Source organism: Chenopodium quinoa, unplaced genomic scaffold, assembly GCF_001683475.1.
Source record: "Chenopodium quinoa cultivar QQ74 unplaced genomic scaffold, ASM168347v1, whole genome shotgun sequence".
Taxonomy (NCBI): Eukaryota; Viridiplantae; Streptophyta; class Magnoliopsida; order Caryophyllales; family Amaranthaceae; genus Chenopodium; species Chenopodium quinoa.
In genome coordinates, this window is record NW_018744582.1 from 340,398 (window position 1) to 355,596 (window position 15,199).

General features: G+C 37.7%; 1 protein-coding gene across 1 annotated transcript; it reads right to left on the reverse strand.

The window, feature by feature from the left end:
- Positions 1 to 8,379: 8,379 nt before the first annotated feature.
- Positions 8,380 to 11,471, reverse strand: LOC110699393. The gene is made up of 7 exons (XM_021876914.1): positions 11,340 to 11,471; positions 10,978 to 11,259; positions 9,862 to 10,547; positions 9,532 to 9,763; positions 9,094 to 9,442; positions 8,847 to 9,007; positions 8,380 to 8,799 (listed from the first exon to the last, which is right to left on the reverse strand). The coding sequence occupies exons 1-7, from the start codon at positions 11,469 to 11,471 to the stop codon at positions 8,380 to 8,382; spliced, it is 2,262 nt and encodes a 753-aa protein (XP_021732606.1).
- Between the last annotated feature and the right edge of the window lie 3,728 nt (positions 11,472 to 15,199).

Here is a 15,199-nt window from a genome sequence, read left to right on the forward strand (position 1 = left end):
ACACTCACTTACTCACATCTCTAGACAATAATTAGATTTATAATTATACAAACACATACTTTATACTTTTATCTTCATGTTTTACTTACTACACACACCTCGTTCAATTACTACTTGTCATGAATACCATATATCATGTACATATTATAGGATTACTTAATTCACATATCACAGTATATGTTTAACATTAATAAACGAAGACTTATAGAATTAGACTAAACGTTAACAACACACATGGTTTTTATATTACTCATTGTCACAACTGTTTCTTTATTGTTTAATCTAATACATGGCAAGACAATTCATTGTCAGTCTTTTTACTAATTTTATGAGAACTTATGCACCTGATTTGGTATACTAACACATTCTAGCATTATTAATGTGATGTCTCATAAGCATCTCTAAACACAGTCTAATATACTTGTAATAATATAAATAACTACATACATAATAAACATACATCTACATAGAAACAGTACCAAACGTAATTTATCCAATTGCTCTTATTCTTGTCAATGCATTTTTAAATGTTTCTATGTTTCTTAGTATACTAAGATATTTGCTCATGAATAAATATTACTTACGCGTAAACATCAACAAGTATTATGCAACACATAATACAAACTACACACATCATCATAGTTTAAGATTACATAAATCATTATTAAATGAATATTACTCACAATATACTAATAATCATACAACAAAGCTATAATTATAACGTAATCTATATATCTTATGTAATAAACTTGTTACTTTCTATATACACGTGTTATAATGAAACAATAACAGGGTTACTTTCTAATCATGTTATATTACACATAATCCATCACAACACAAATACTTACAAAGACATAATTACAGTAATTCACCCATAAAATCATAAATAGTCTCTGTCAGTAATCACTATATTATAACTCTACACTATTTCACGGCACTATTACTTTATTTTTTTTATTATGTGATATTAGCTCAAAGTGAGTCATAGCTAATAAACTTACGATATTTACTTATGAAAGAAACATCGCACACATACATGATCAATAAATAGAAAAAGATAGACTAAAAATTACAACACTAACATTTACTACATTATACCATTTTTATACTAGATTTGCATTGCGCATTAGCACGTTTAATATCTATGGTTCCAGTCGGTTGACTTATATTTAATACTACACACTTTATGTACACAAATCATGTTTTATCATAACTTCTACACATAACTTCTCACGAATATGTTTGATTGCATTAGAAGTACCATTATCAGAATATGCAATGTAAACAGTTTTGCACCACTTACAAGTAGCTTTAGGTATCTTATTACCTTGATCATTGACAATGGTAACAAAATCAATATGATCCCATACCCACGACCGACACTTGATCTCCTCAGCACCTTTTGTCCGTTGCTTCTTCCTTGCAGATTGAGTCACTGCATCCTCGACGCCTTCAGTTGAAGCATGCACAGTTGCAGCTGTTCACGTTCTAGACAAACAGTCCTAATCTCCGACGCATCATGATCCCCATCGGATGGAGAAGGAGGGTCGTGAGCAACACACAAGAACGAGAGGTGAAGTGAAACAGAGGAAGTAGAGAGACGGGAGAGTGAGTTGTGTTGTTTGTTATGTTATGATTGTTTGTTGGTTTCTTTCTCTGTTTATAGAGTTTGTGAGGGTGATTGTGATGATGATGATGGGAAGACAAAGGAAAGTATTACGGGAAAGCAAGGAATGGAGACAAGGGAGGTAGTGGAGTTGAAAGGAAACAGCGAAGGAAAGTGCGTTTGTGAGTTGTGATCATGCAAGGTGATGATTGAGCATGGGATAAGGAGAGTAATGAAGGTGGAGCGTGATGACGATGACGAAGATAGCACGAGCATGGTGAGTTGTGATCGTTGCTTTATACCGATCATGATGACGATGATCATCACCGAAAGAGGAGAGTAGTGATCGTGAGTTGTTATGTTTGTCATGTTGATGACGAAGATGATAAGTTAGTGATTGATGATGATGATGATGAGAAGTGGGATTGTGAGTTGTGAGTTGTGATGGTGCTCACCGAGCTAATAGATGTAGTATATGTTACTTATTTTATTTTATTTTGTTTTATTTTATTTTATTTATACCCTATTCCTTTTAATCTCTAGGTTAAACTGATTCCCTTTTCACTTTCTTTTCCCTAATTGGACCTCTAGTTAATCAAACCTCGAGCAAGATGATATTTTTAATAGGAGAGATATAAAAAATATTTTAATAAAGATTGTTTAATATATTTAATTACTAAATCGTTAGTATAAATATATGGGGTGTTACACTGGTACAGTGGTACTACAGTAGTAAAGAAAAGGCAATGCTTTGAACAAAGTACTGGTACAGTGGTACTACATAAAATAGACTTTTTTTTCAAAAAAAAAAAAAAGAAAAGAAAAAACGTGCCAGGCACGTGGGTCGTGCCGTGGGTTGGCCTGCGAGAATGTCCGGCATGGCATGGCCCGCCAGCACAGCATGGCAAGACATGAGTCCAGCCGCGACCTGGTCGACACGACCCACGACGGCACGGCACGACCCACCTCCCACCTCTAGTAGTGACTCAAGCGAAAAACAAGCTACAACGTCATTTTTGTTTGATTTGATAAAGTTAAACCAGTTTGCAATATCATTGATTTAAATTGAAATATAACCCTTATATTTTGCATAATAAGTTGTGTTTTATTTGCATTAATGATATTTTTGCCTTTACAATGCTTTGATGAGATAGTTATTCAATAATAAACTCTAAAATATGCATTATTTAAATACATTTTTACCAAAGACATACTTTTCTTAATCCCCTCCCCGATTCCATATAGGAACATCAAAAAGGGAAAGGAAGGAGTACATTGTAATTAAAAGCTTTAGACTACATAAACCTAAACCATTATTTTAAGATTCAATTTAAGACTCTTTGTATTATTTGTATCCTATAAATAATAAAGGATCTCATATTCATTTTAAGCCCGTATTCAAATCTATGCAACCCAGAATGCAATCGATATTCATTTCAGTTAATACTATCAATTGGATCAACTCTTAATAAACTTTAATTTATAAGAACCTAGCCCAAATAAAAAACATACTATTATGGCATTCTTGAGACGAGAAAGTATTAAATAATAACAAGTATTTGAAAATACCAAACTGAACATTTTTTGCTAGCGTTGTCAAAATAATCGATAGTGTTGTTAAATTGTTTCTCAACATTGTCCATTTTTTGTTTTGTCATTTGATTTTTTATTAATATTCGAAATTTGACCGATACTTAGGTCCATATTTTGAACACTTTTATGATTTTTTGCATGTGCTTGAGATAATTGGAGACTTATGATTGGATGTGGCTTTAATTTTTCTTTTATCTTTTTATTTTGGTGATAAAAACAAGTGTAAATTGATGTTTTTACTTTTAATTTGTTATTTCTAAATAACATGTATTAATTTATAAGTCTTCTTAGGGACTGCTTACTTCAGCTTATTTTCAGTTCAGTTCGGCTTAATTATTTTGTTAATTAATTTGTTAATAATAACGATGATGATGATTGACAAGTCTATCGCAAACCTATCAAAAATACCTATTAGAACTAACTAATGTAGCTAGTGGTAACAGGGTTGAATCCACAAGATGGCAACGGTCAATTGTTAATTAACTAAAAGCGTCTAGATTAGTAAAAGGGTATTTGATTGATTTATACTAATAACTACGATTAACAAGAGCAATGAATTAAGAATTAAATATCAATAAACTAAAACCTAGGGCTACGGTTCACTACGGCAAGGACATAGCACAATTAGGAATCAACAATTCATATCAAAGCACAATCAAATAGGATCATAAGTTCTCTCGAATCATGTGACCCATAGAACTACTCTAACCATTCTTTCAATCTTAGCTAGGCTCATTCTACCTATTCAAGGGGATCTTGTATTAAGTCTCAATCGCTAGATTTGGAAACTCGCAACTAATCTAATTAACCAATTAAGTCGTGCACTACCCAATTGATTAACATGAATAACAATCAATAAGGAATTTGATAAATTGTTAATCAATGAATTGAATCAAACTAATCAATACAAATTACATTGCCATAGATCCCCAACCTCCCTAGAAAGAAAACTACTCACGCATAATTGAATAAAACATAATAACGGCGATTAGAGAAGACATAATTAAAATAATAGCGAACAAAAGCGATAAAGAGTAGAGAATTATACTGAATGCACAATGATTGATGAATGAATGAATAACTTTATTAACTTGATGAATTCCAAAAGTTGCAAATAATAAAAACTACAGTTGAGAGAAAAACCTAACAATAAAACCTAAAATTCGATGATCAAAAGCGTAAAAACTCAATAATGAAAACGTAAAACTCGATAATGAAAATGCAGTCTAAAAATTAAGATTACAAGTCTTATATACTTCCTAGTAATAGATAAAAGAACCCCTCAAAATTACATCAAAGCCCCCTATAAAAATAGAAAAGAAATATAATAAAAATGGTCGGTTGAGGGTCGTAACCGGTCGGTTAGGATTTCGCCCGACCGGGCAAATCTTAAGCATCCGTTAAGCTTGAATTTGTGATTTTTTATTTTATTTTCTTCACTCCAATCCGAGCCCGACGTTACTCAAAAGATAGCTCCATAATGCTCCTAAATAGCTCACGATCAATCCAAAATAATGAATTAAACCTGACATACTATGGAAACACTAAACAAAAGATATTAGTAGCAAAAGGGCCTAAGGAGGCCTAAAATCACATCAAAATACAAGAGATTAGAGGGGTGAATCATCTTATAAATATTACACATCAAACTCTCCCAAGCCAAACTCTTGCTTTTCCTCAAGCAAATTGGACCAAGGCTCTCTAAGAATAAGCACACTTCACCCCACAAAAGCAACATCTCATAGATACTCGTGACTAATCCCCTAACCAAAGTTCCCAAGTTACCCAATGCCTATCCAAGAGTATAGATCATCAAAGTGGAACCAAGCCATCAGAAGTAGGAAGAACTAGGAATTAAATGAAGAACTCTTACTACTGGCACTCCTCTCTTTTAGAGAGAGCTAAAAATGAACCCGATCGCTCTCCGCCCACATATGCAAAAGATGTGCATATAAATCAAGTTTTTGTAGCCTAAAGTACTAAAGGCACCCTCCCATCTGATGTCCAAGAAGATCTCACGGCGGTTGTCATTGTATCTTGGATCATTTCCATCATCTCTCTTCTTAGGCTTTTTCCCGTCATCCTTGTCCTCGTGTTTCCTCCCTTGTCCATCTGGCTTTCGCTTCCCATTGCCACCACCTTGTTTGGAGGTACTAGGCATGCCGAGGCTGTTGATCTCGGCTTCTTGAATATGCCTCTGTGCCATTTCCATGGCGTTGATGTAGGTTTGTACATCTTGCAGCAACAAGTCTTGTTTGAACCAAGACAGCCTCAAGCTGGCCAAGAGAGAAGTGAACGCCGCCGAATCTTCTAGTTTCGAGACTTTCAACGACTCGGCGCTAAATCGCCTGATGTTCTCGGCCAAACTTTCATCTTCCCTCTGTTTGTAGCTGATTAAGCACTGGCTTGTCTTCTTATGCCGCTTCCCAGCTATGAAATGTTGCTTAAATAACGCTTCAATCACGGGAAGTTTGTAATGGAACCAGATGGAAGGTCACTAAACCAACTCAACTCCATGCCTTTCAAAATCGTTGGAAAGAACTTGCACCAGGATGCCTCACATTCGGTTTGAACTGCCATTTGCGTTTTGTACGTGGCCATGTGTTCTTCAGGATCGGACGTGCCATCAAAGGCGTCAATAGTGGGAACTTTTACTTTGCGTGGGTCCCTCGTGTCCATAATCTCTTTGCTGAAAGGGGTCTTGTAGGTGAGAACACCTGCTTGTGTGCTGTCACCTGCCCTTTTGGTTCCCCTTGAGGACTCATGGCCTCCGGAGACTACGGTCCTACTATGGGCGTTATTATGATGTGAATGGACCTCATATCCATCTCTAGGGAGAGGAACGTTGCGTGCCTCAGTGTGATGTGTCCTATTGTCATCTTTGTAAGATCGATGAGAATGAGTTTCTCTTCTAGCATCTCTGTGTTCTTGAGGTCTGGAGTTCAATATGTCTCTAGCATCAAGGGCTCCCTCCCTTAGACACTTTTCCTCAATGATACGTCTGGCGTCAATTGGGGTCGGCGCCTCTCTGCGGCGCAACTGAACCTCTCTGTAGGTTGAAGCTCGGCTTGCTTGAGAGCGATGATCCCTATCGGGTGCCTCAGGATAGTGCCTTCATAGAGGAGAACGAAGCCTCCTTTTATATAGGGGTGGATACCTCTACCTAGTAAGACGTGTTTTGAATGGGTCGATCCCACCAAAAGCAAATCCTTGCGGGCTAGGCTCAGAGAGGACAATATCTTGCTAGTGGGCTCCCGACCCCTGGGCTGTGACATGTCCTTAGCTCGAGTGAGTAGTGTTTGGCACACCTTCATACTCTTGCTCACGTCCTGACCTACACCACAAACAAACGGTGACTACCCGGTGATTTTACCCGGGAACGTCCCTCCGACGCTCAAATCAGTTCTGCTCTAGAGAGAGTAATCTAGAGAGAGAAAGTATAGAGAGAGAGAAAGAGAAAAAGTACAAGTCGATATTAGAAATGTCAGAAAAAGATACCTGATCATACGAAAATCGAGGGTATTTATAGATTCTCTCAATTGCATAATCGTTATAAACGAAAATTCCTTCAATGGCAAGATCGTAATGAACAAACCTCTCACGCTATGGGCCCCGTATAAGCCCATTTTACACATTGAGTTTCCCTGGCCAAGGGAAATTTAGACATTTCACACCTCTTTGGGCCTTTAGGGGCAATTACGTTATTTCCAACATTATAATTGGGCCCAAAACTCATTGGGCTGGAACAATACCCACCCCTCCTACATAGATTCCTCTTTATTAGGAGTGAATTATGGAATTATTTCCTCCTTACAAGTTGATTTAGCCATGACGAAGCGAGAAGCTATAAAGTGCCCAGAAAAATTTCATCATATGTTCCTTTTGGAATATGCAAAGCTAATATTCTCCTTGCAGAATCCATAGTGAAACCCAACCATATTTGAGAAAATTTTCATGTATCTTCACTCTGATTATTTAATTGGTATACTCTAGAAGGCAGAAATACCCAAATATTACTGCATCCGTATTCGTTTTAGACCAGTATCCAACTATCCAGCTCTTTTTTTTTAGAGTTTGATATTCCATTCTCTCACAACGTTCTCACTACTTTTCATTAATCAAATTTCAGACCAACCAACCTCGTTCTCAAGTCTCAACAGTTGACTACCACATCATTCTTAATTACACATCCTTGTTTAGTCCAACTTCATAATAATAACGGTTATTTCATGAAATGCCACTGGGCAATTTCAAAATTCACCTAACGCCATGAAGGTTTTCAAAATTCACCAAATGCCATTGACAAATAGCACATTGACACCCCGTGCCATTAATGAGGTCTGGACGTTAGTTGGCCGTTACTGCGAATCTTATTTCATGAAATGCCATTGTGGAGTTTATATATTTCACCAAATGCCATTACTTTTGTAAATATTTACACAAAAAACCTGTAAACATACTCAGTGTAACGGCTAGTTTGTGTGACCTTTTTTGAATTTTTTTGGGCAAATGTAGTCGTTGCACCCAATTTGGTATGTAAATAGTGCACTAAAACACACATAGTAGATCTTTTTTGCATAATCATGAGCTTCATATCAAACACATCCTCCTCAAAACATGAGTATGCATATGTCAAGGTTCCAAATAAATTTTGCAATTGTGGTAGGAAATATGCGATTAGAAGCTCGTAGTCAACATCTAATCCACAAAGGTTGTATTATAAGTGTGATTCATGTGATAACTTCAAATGGTGCAAGGTTCAGATGCATGAAGAAGGTCAGAGCAGGGGAAGTCAAAGCAGGGGAAGCTGTTATGCAAGGGATGGCTCTGGACAAAGTAATTTGCATGAAAAATTGAAACAGTTGAAGAAGAAAATCAAGCAACAGCAAAAAGTGCTCGATTGTATTATGAAATTAGGGGTACTAATGTGTGTAATAGTGGTGATTGTAATGATGAAGTGAACTATTGTAATTGCAATGAAATTTAATAAAGAGGGAAATTAAATCATGTGCCCAAAATATTGCTTGTTGTTCAAATCATGTTCCCAAAAGATTGCTTCATGTTTAAATTATAAGGCTATGTCAAAAGAAACTAGACAACACAGCACACACTACACTGTTAATGTTCAAAAATGACATGATTAAATTGGTTGTGCATTAAAAACATGAGTGGCTGTGCATTCATGCTGCTCTCTTTCTTTTCTTCTTGGCTTGAGAGGAGGTGGTTGATGTGCTTTCTTCAGTTACATCGCTTTTTTTCCTTGATGCACAAGTCAGCATGTTATGCCCCAACTCTTTGCATAAGCTGCACTTAACTGTTGAATGCCTCTTCCCTTTCCTTGCTTCATTTGGCCCTCTTCTCCTTTGCTTTTTTGGTCGCCCTGCAGCTATTTTCACCGATGGTGGTAGTATGTTAGGCAGTTTCAGTAATGGCCATTGAGATGGGTCAGGCATTGGGTGCATATGCTCAAAATAAGTGAGCTTGTATGCCTTCCCTTTGAAACAAGGGGCTAAAAATTTTGTAGGTTGCAGCCTCTGGTAGTAACCCTTAGTGCATGTTTGCATGGGAGTCCAGAATGTTGCCACTTCCCACAACCAAAACTGTCAGTGTTCAGCTTGATGGGAAAATGAACATGTTGGTCTCTCACCTCAAACTCATCACCACCACAGGGGGTTTCATAGCACAACCTAGACTCATTTGATCTTGTTTGCAGAATCTTAGCTGCATATTCAGTCAGCTCCATATCCCCCATGCTTGCAGCTTTGTCAAACCTTGAGGCAATCCTCTTCATGCCCCATTGCCTTATACCTTCAAAACAGTATGCAAAGACATTATTAAAACAAGAAACAGGGGACTTGTCTTAATGAAAGTTGTTATTGAGTGGAAGTGAATACCTTCAAGTATTTTCACAACAGGTAGATCTCTGTAGGGCTTGGTGCATGAGTTGAAAGACTCCAAAAAATTTGTTGTGTTATGGTCATAACAAAGTGCAGGATCAAACTTATGTCTTGACCAGATCTCAGTGCAGCTCTCTAAGTATTCAACAGCCTTAAGATTGTACTCTTGAATCTTTTGCATTGCTTTATTGAATACATACTCATTGTATGCATCAGCTGCTATCCAGAATAGCTTATGAAAGGCTGAACCACTAAAACCATTGGCCTTGCAGTTCATGTACAGGTGTTGGCAACACACTCTTCTAGTTGCTCTGGGGAATGCTTCATAAATTGTTGTGTCAACACCCTGCAAAGAAAATAGTTTAGTGGCTGACAGTTCAACATAAGGAAAAAACAGTAAATCACATGTCATAAACTAGTTTTCAGGTGGCTTACCTTCATTCTATCGGAGATGAAGGTCCAATCATCTCTCTTGCACCCTTCCTTCTCAAAAAGTATTTTCAAATTCCTTAGAAAATACCCCAAACTGTCAACACTCTCAGAACCAACCACTCTATAGGCATTGTTCCCATCAATCCCAACTGCAGTTAACAATATTCCCTTGAAATGTCCACTTAGATGGGCCCCATCAATGCCAATGAAAGGTCTGCAGCCTCTCAAGAATCCCCTAACTTGGGCAGCAAAAGAAAAAAAACAAGCCTTGAATCTTAGAGGCTTAGTTGCAGTAGGTTCATCCCATGTCACAATTTCACCATTTCAGCATACCTAGGCAACAGTGAGTATGCCTCTCCAAAATGTCCATGGATGATCTCCTTGGACATTGCCCTGACCTTGTACAACAGCCTTTTCTTGACTTCAAGCCTAAACCTTTCCATACAGATTCTATGTAAAGACTCAACTGGAATGTCAGGATTGGCTTCAATGTTTGACTGCAGATGCCTACACAGCCACTCAGAACTAACTATTGGGTTTCTTTCCAACCTCCCACAACTTTTGTGCTCCCCTGTCAAACTTTTGATTGCCCACCTAACCTTGTCCATCATTGTGGAGGCATAAATCCTCCAGTTGCAATTCTTTATAGCACACCTTGCTATCAATCTTGTTTTGTCACTCTTTTCAACATAAACACCAAACCCTTCCTGTACACAATAGTCCTTGAACACATCAAGAAATGATTTTCTGTCTCCAAATATCAACCATGGCTCTAATCTAATGGATCCAAACTTTTGAGAGCTCCAAATTTTACCATTCTTATAGGTCTTATCCATGGTTGAACTGCCATCAAGGTAATCCTCAAATTGCTTGTCAGGAATGTCATCATGAAGGCAATCTATTTTTGTCTCATCCTCAATGAAGTCAGCAATATCTGCCTCATCATCATCTTCTTCACTGCCAGATAGTATGTAATCATCATCTTCACTATCACTATCACTGCTAGACTCATCAGACCTCTCCTCATTTCCCACAACATCATTTGTTGCTCTGTTCCTTTTTTATCTCCTTAGAGTAACACTTTCCCCCTTTTTTGAAGCACTCTTTTTTGACCTAAATCCCTCATGTCTTTATCTACCTCCCTTTTTTGTTGGAGCAGATGGTGGAGGTTGGGGTTGAGATACAATTGGTGTTGTCTCTGGTTCAGGAGAAACTGGTGGTGACACTGTTGTTGGTTCAGCAGAAGGTTGGGATGTTTGTGGGTGAGGGGAAGGTTTGGATCTTTGAGTTGGCCTTTTTTTGTGTGCTTTTCCTTTTCCTAGGAGTCATTTTCTTCCTAGAACAGGTGGTTTTGGGTTGGTTCATAGGAGAAGTTGCTTTAGAGTGTTTAGGTGGAGTTGAGGGCTGAGTACTTTGTTCTAGCTCAAGCTGAGATGCCCCAGGGAAAACCTCATCAGCTACTTCAATGTCAAACACTCTAAAATACTCAACATTTGAGTCATCAGAATTACCAACAGGAACCTCAACTACAACAGTAAAATGTTGTTGTTCCCTAAGCTCCCTGGCAGCTTCCTCTTCTTCAGCCATCCTCTGGGCCTTTTCCTGATCTAATCTAGCCTTCTCAGCCAATGCCTTAACTCTTTTTTGCCAACTTGCTTCAGCATCCTTAAACACCAAGCTAGGACTATCCTTTTCCTCTAAGAACACTTCTATTGTTTCCCTACCTTCATACTACTCCCACATTTTCAGCATTTGACTATCCCCACATAACTCAAACTTTCTATTAGTTCTAGGTGGCAGTACATACAAACTTTAGGGAGGATCACATTTTGCTTCACATAATCCTCAAACATGTACTCATATAAGTCCATTAGACTAGTTCTGTCAGTATCCTCAATGAATACATCAAAGCCCTGATCTTTATAATGGACATCAAGCCACATTGTACTCATCCTATCAACAACAAATGACATATTACTTTACTGAACATCAACACACATCATTCATATCAACAAACACATACCAAGCCAAATATCCTGACCAACTAAAAAAATTTCATTTCTAGGACTTAAATACTGGGGAAAACACAAACCATAACATACCAATACACACATTGCCTGATTCACACACAAAACTGAGGTTTTGAACATGATTATTCACAATAATTCACAAAGGTCAATTCAAATAAACACATTACACTGATCATTTGAGAGAACCCTAGCCTTAACTCAATTTTCGCAAAAATAACCAGAACCAATACGCGAAATGAAGATCGACAGAGAGATTATTACCTTGCGTGCTATCTCCAATCCCTCAGAAAAAAATTCAGAACTATCGACTTCCTTCTACTTCTTCCACTACTTGTGACCGCTTTTTGGTTCGCCCAGAATCAACAACAGCCAAAGCTTGAATCTTGTTGCGAGGGACGTTCAGTGTTACGGTACGCTTCTTTCTTAGTTCATAAATTTGAGGGTTTGAATGATGGTGAAACATCGAAGAACAGGGGAGAAGTTAAGGAAGAACAAGGTTGATGACGAACATTAATATTTGATAATCAAGGAATCAGAGGGTCAGTGTGCTTTATGGCACCATTAAATACATTAAAGGGCAAAATGGTATTTTCGCAGTAACGACCAACTAGCGTCCAGACCTCATTAATGGCACGGGATGTCAATGTGCTATTTGTCAATGGCATTTGGTGAATTTTGAAAACCTTCTTGGCATTTGGTGAATTTTGAAATTGCTCAGTGGCATTTCATGAAATAACCGTAAATTATATTTTGGTGCCTATGTGCACTTAAGGTGTTTGTAACACCGAGGGATAGGATTTGTGGCGCACTAGGCGTTTAAGGTGTCTTTGACACTAAGGTAGTTTTAAAAGGGTTAAACATTAAATTTATGTGATCACTAATTATTCAAGAATTAAATCAGTATGTTTGATTGCTTGAATAAGTTGTAGTGTTTGGTTTGTATTGTGTTGAGAGTCATCACCAAGTTTAATAATTTGTAAATAACATAAAGTGAAAGAGATTACGCACCAAAACTCTTGGAATGTATATACCTTGAGTATGAACATATGGGGGGAGTTATGGGGTTTTATATTTAACCATAACTTCTACTGGAGTACAGGACGCTGTATTTTCCTTTTTATTATGCGCAGGAATTCCGCCACTTACGGTGGTTTATTTTATACTTTCACGGTAAGCTTCCGTGTTAGTACCCCTTTATTGGGGCAGGTTAGGGGGAAACCCGTTAGATGCGTAATCAAGCTAAATAATTGGACTAGTTATTGGTCTAGTTAAGTGTTGAATGTTTGTATGCTTGTAAACAGGTGCAACAAGGTAAGTTGTGTGTTGTTAGGATGAAAGCATGTTATATTACGCTTATGTACTCAGCTTTGTTGATTGTGTGTATTGTGTGTTTGTTTGGCCTTGTCTTAACCTTGGCCTTACGACGGCCCATTTCTAATGGCGAGTAGTGGGGACAAGTAGAGAGAAGCTTTTCAGGTGATGAAGCATAATCATGGAGGGGCATGAGTGAAGAGTTAATCATGCTTAGTTCTCATAGGAGTATGATGTGTTATTTGCTTTAAATTATTATTGACCATGAGACTAAAGCAAAGGTTTTTGAATATTTGGATTTTAAGGGCCTACAATGGTTCCAAGTTGCAGGTTGACTTCGTTTGACTTTGTTTGACTTTTACTTTCGTTGGTTTGACTTTTAAAGTTGACTTTATTTTTAAATAGTTTTAAAGATAGTCTTCCGCAGTGTGTCTTTGATATTTGCCTTAGCCGTTTTCACGGTGGCGGTAATGTCTTAGATTTTCCTTTTTCGTATTTTAAAAAGGGCAAAACAGGTACTTGACAAGCGCTAAATCGGTCGCACAATCTAGGTTAAGTCAAACACATTTATAACAAACACCTCACTCAAACAAGTACAATGGCTAGCAAGGGTTCGGTCTACGGAGAACGGGAATCAATCGCTAAATGATCTTAACACTCAAGCTAAATCGAAATCAAGGTAATAGTGGTGATTAAATAACAAACTACAACTAAGGATTGAATTCAAGGGATTAAAACACTAGGGGAATGGGATTCACTCAACCAATAGCAATTAGGCAAATAGGAAGGAACAAGGATAATGGAATAACAAAGACCACATGGAAGACCAACTCCAAATGATATGAAAACAACTCAAATCACTAACCTTAGATCCCTCGTTAACTTAACAACAAAAGATACATAATCATATTGTAATAGGTAATGAAACATTCAACTCACATTTCCATGTCGAACCAAACATTTCATGCCATCAAATTCAATAATCTAGGTTAATTACTCCTATCATGAAGAACTAACAAGCAATCCCATATAATCCATTTTAAACACAATCCATCATCAAAATCACTCCCAAACTCACATAATCACCATTAGGTTGGGTTTCACCCAACCCCTAGCTAAGGAACTACTCACACATCATATTGAAAAGCACAAAATCAAAATCCAGGGTTCTATCTTGCTCAACAAACTTGGAATAGTAACTTGCTAAAAATAGAACTAACATTCAACAACAATCATCAAAGAACTAAAGGGATTCAAATAACAAGGTATAACATGATAAATAAGAAACCAAGTAAAGTGGAAAGAGAAAAGTTACTAAAATGAAGCTTCAAAATCTTGATTACAAATGTTGCCAAATCTTGGTAATAATCTTGAATGCTAGTACAAAGTGTCAAAGTTGATGAAATCTAAGCTAAACTTTTAAGAAAATTGTTTAAGCCCCAACAAGGGGTGATATTACAAGCCTTTTCTCTCTCTAAAATCTGGCTACCCTCATAAATGAGGCAATTAATCTATTTATATTAGTCCAAAACAAAGGGGGCGGAGAGAACAAGAAACTGCTCTGAAATAGATCGGCACGGACATGACAAACACTGCACGGCCGTGTAGCAGGGTCAGAAGAGCTGAAAACTGGAGCAGGAGCTTGGCACGGGCGTGCCACATACAGCACGGACGTGCTAGTTTGTGGCACGGGCGTGTAGCCAAGGCTGAAACTTCGACGTTATCAGTAGTTAACTTGCACGGTCGTGCCAACATCATGCGTGGTCGTGCAGCTTCCAGCACGGGCGTGCCAATTTCTGCACGTTCGTGTAGCCTTCTCAGAGGGCTTTGCCAATCTTTAAACTCCCTTGCACGGCCGTGCCAAGCATCATGCATGGTCGTGCAGCTCCCAGGAGGTCTTTAAATGAAATTCAAGCCTAGCCAAAGATACCTCAAGGTCATGGCTTCTATCCCAACCATCGGGATGTCCCGTAGGGTTCCAAGCATCCCTGAAAGTGCATCAAAACACTAACAAAACCTGTGAAGCATGACAAATATGAAGAAAGTGCGGAAACACAGCGATAAGTGAGCAAAATAGCTAGAATATGGCAATAAGTGAGCACTAAATCACCCTAAAACAGCGCACTAAAGTACGTTGTCAGTACTTTAAGGGAAAGGAATTTCTAGGGTGTTACAAGAAAGATCCGTCCTTGAAAAGTTGAATTTGAGAGGTTAAAGTCGTATCACCTAATCAAAAGAATTACCTAAATCCTCTAACTAAAGTAGATAGGGAAGCAGGGTCGAATCCACAGGAAAACAAGTCTTTATATTCCTAAATAATTAATATAATC

Excerpts from the sequence above, each read along its gene's own strand:
- LOC110699393 (XM_021876914.1), bottom strand. The coding sequence starts at position 11,471 with ATGTGGCTTGATGTCCATTATAAAGATCAGGGCTTTGATGTATTCATT. Across the intron at positions 9,008-9,093 it reads TGTTGTGAAAATACTTGAAG|GTATAAGGCAATGGGGCATG; the intron begins GTATTCACTTCC and ends ACTGTTTTGAAG. Across the intron at positions 8,800-8,846 it reads GTGGTGGTGATGAGTTTGAG|TTTTGGTTGTGGGAAGTGGC; the intron begins GTGAGAGACCAA and ends GAACACTGACAG.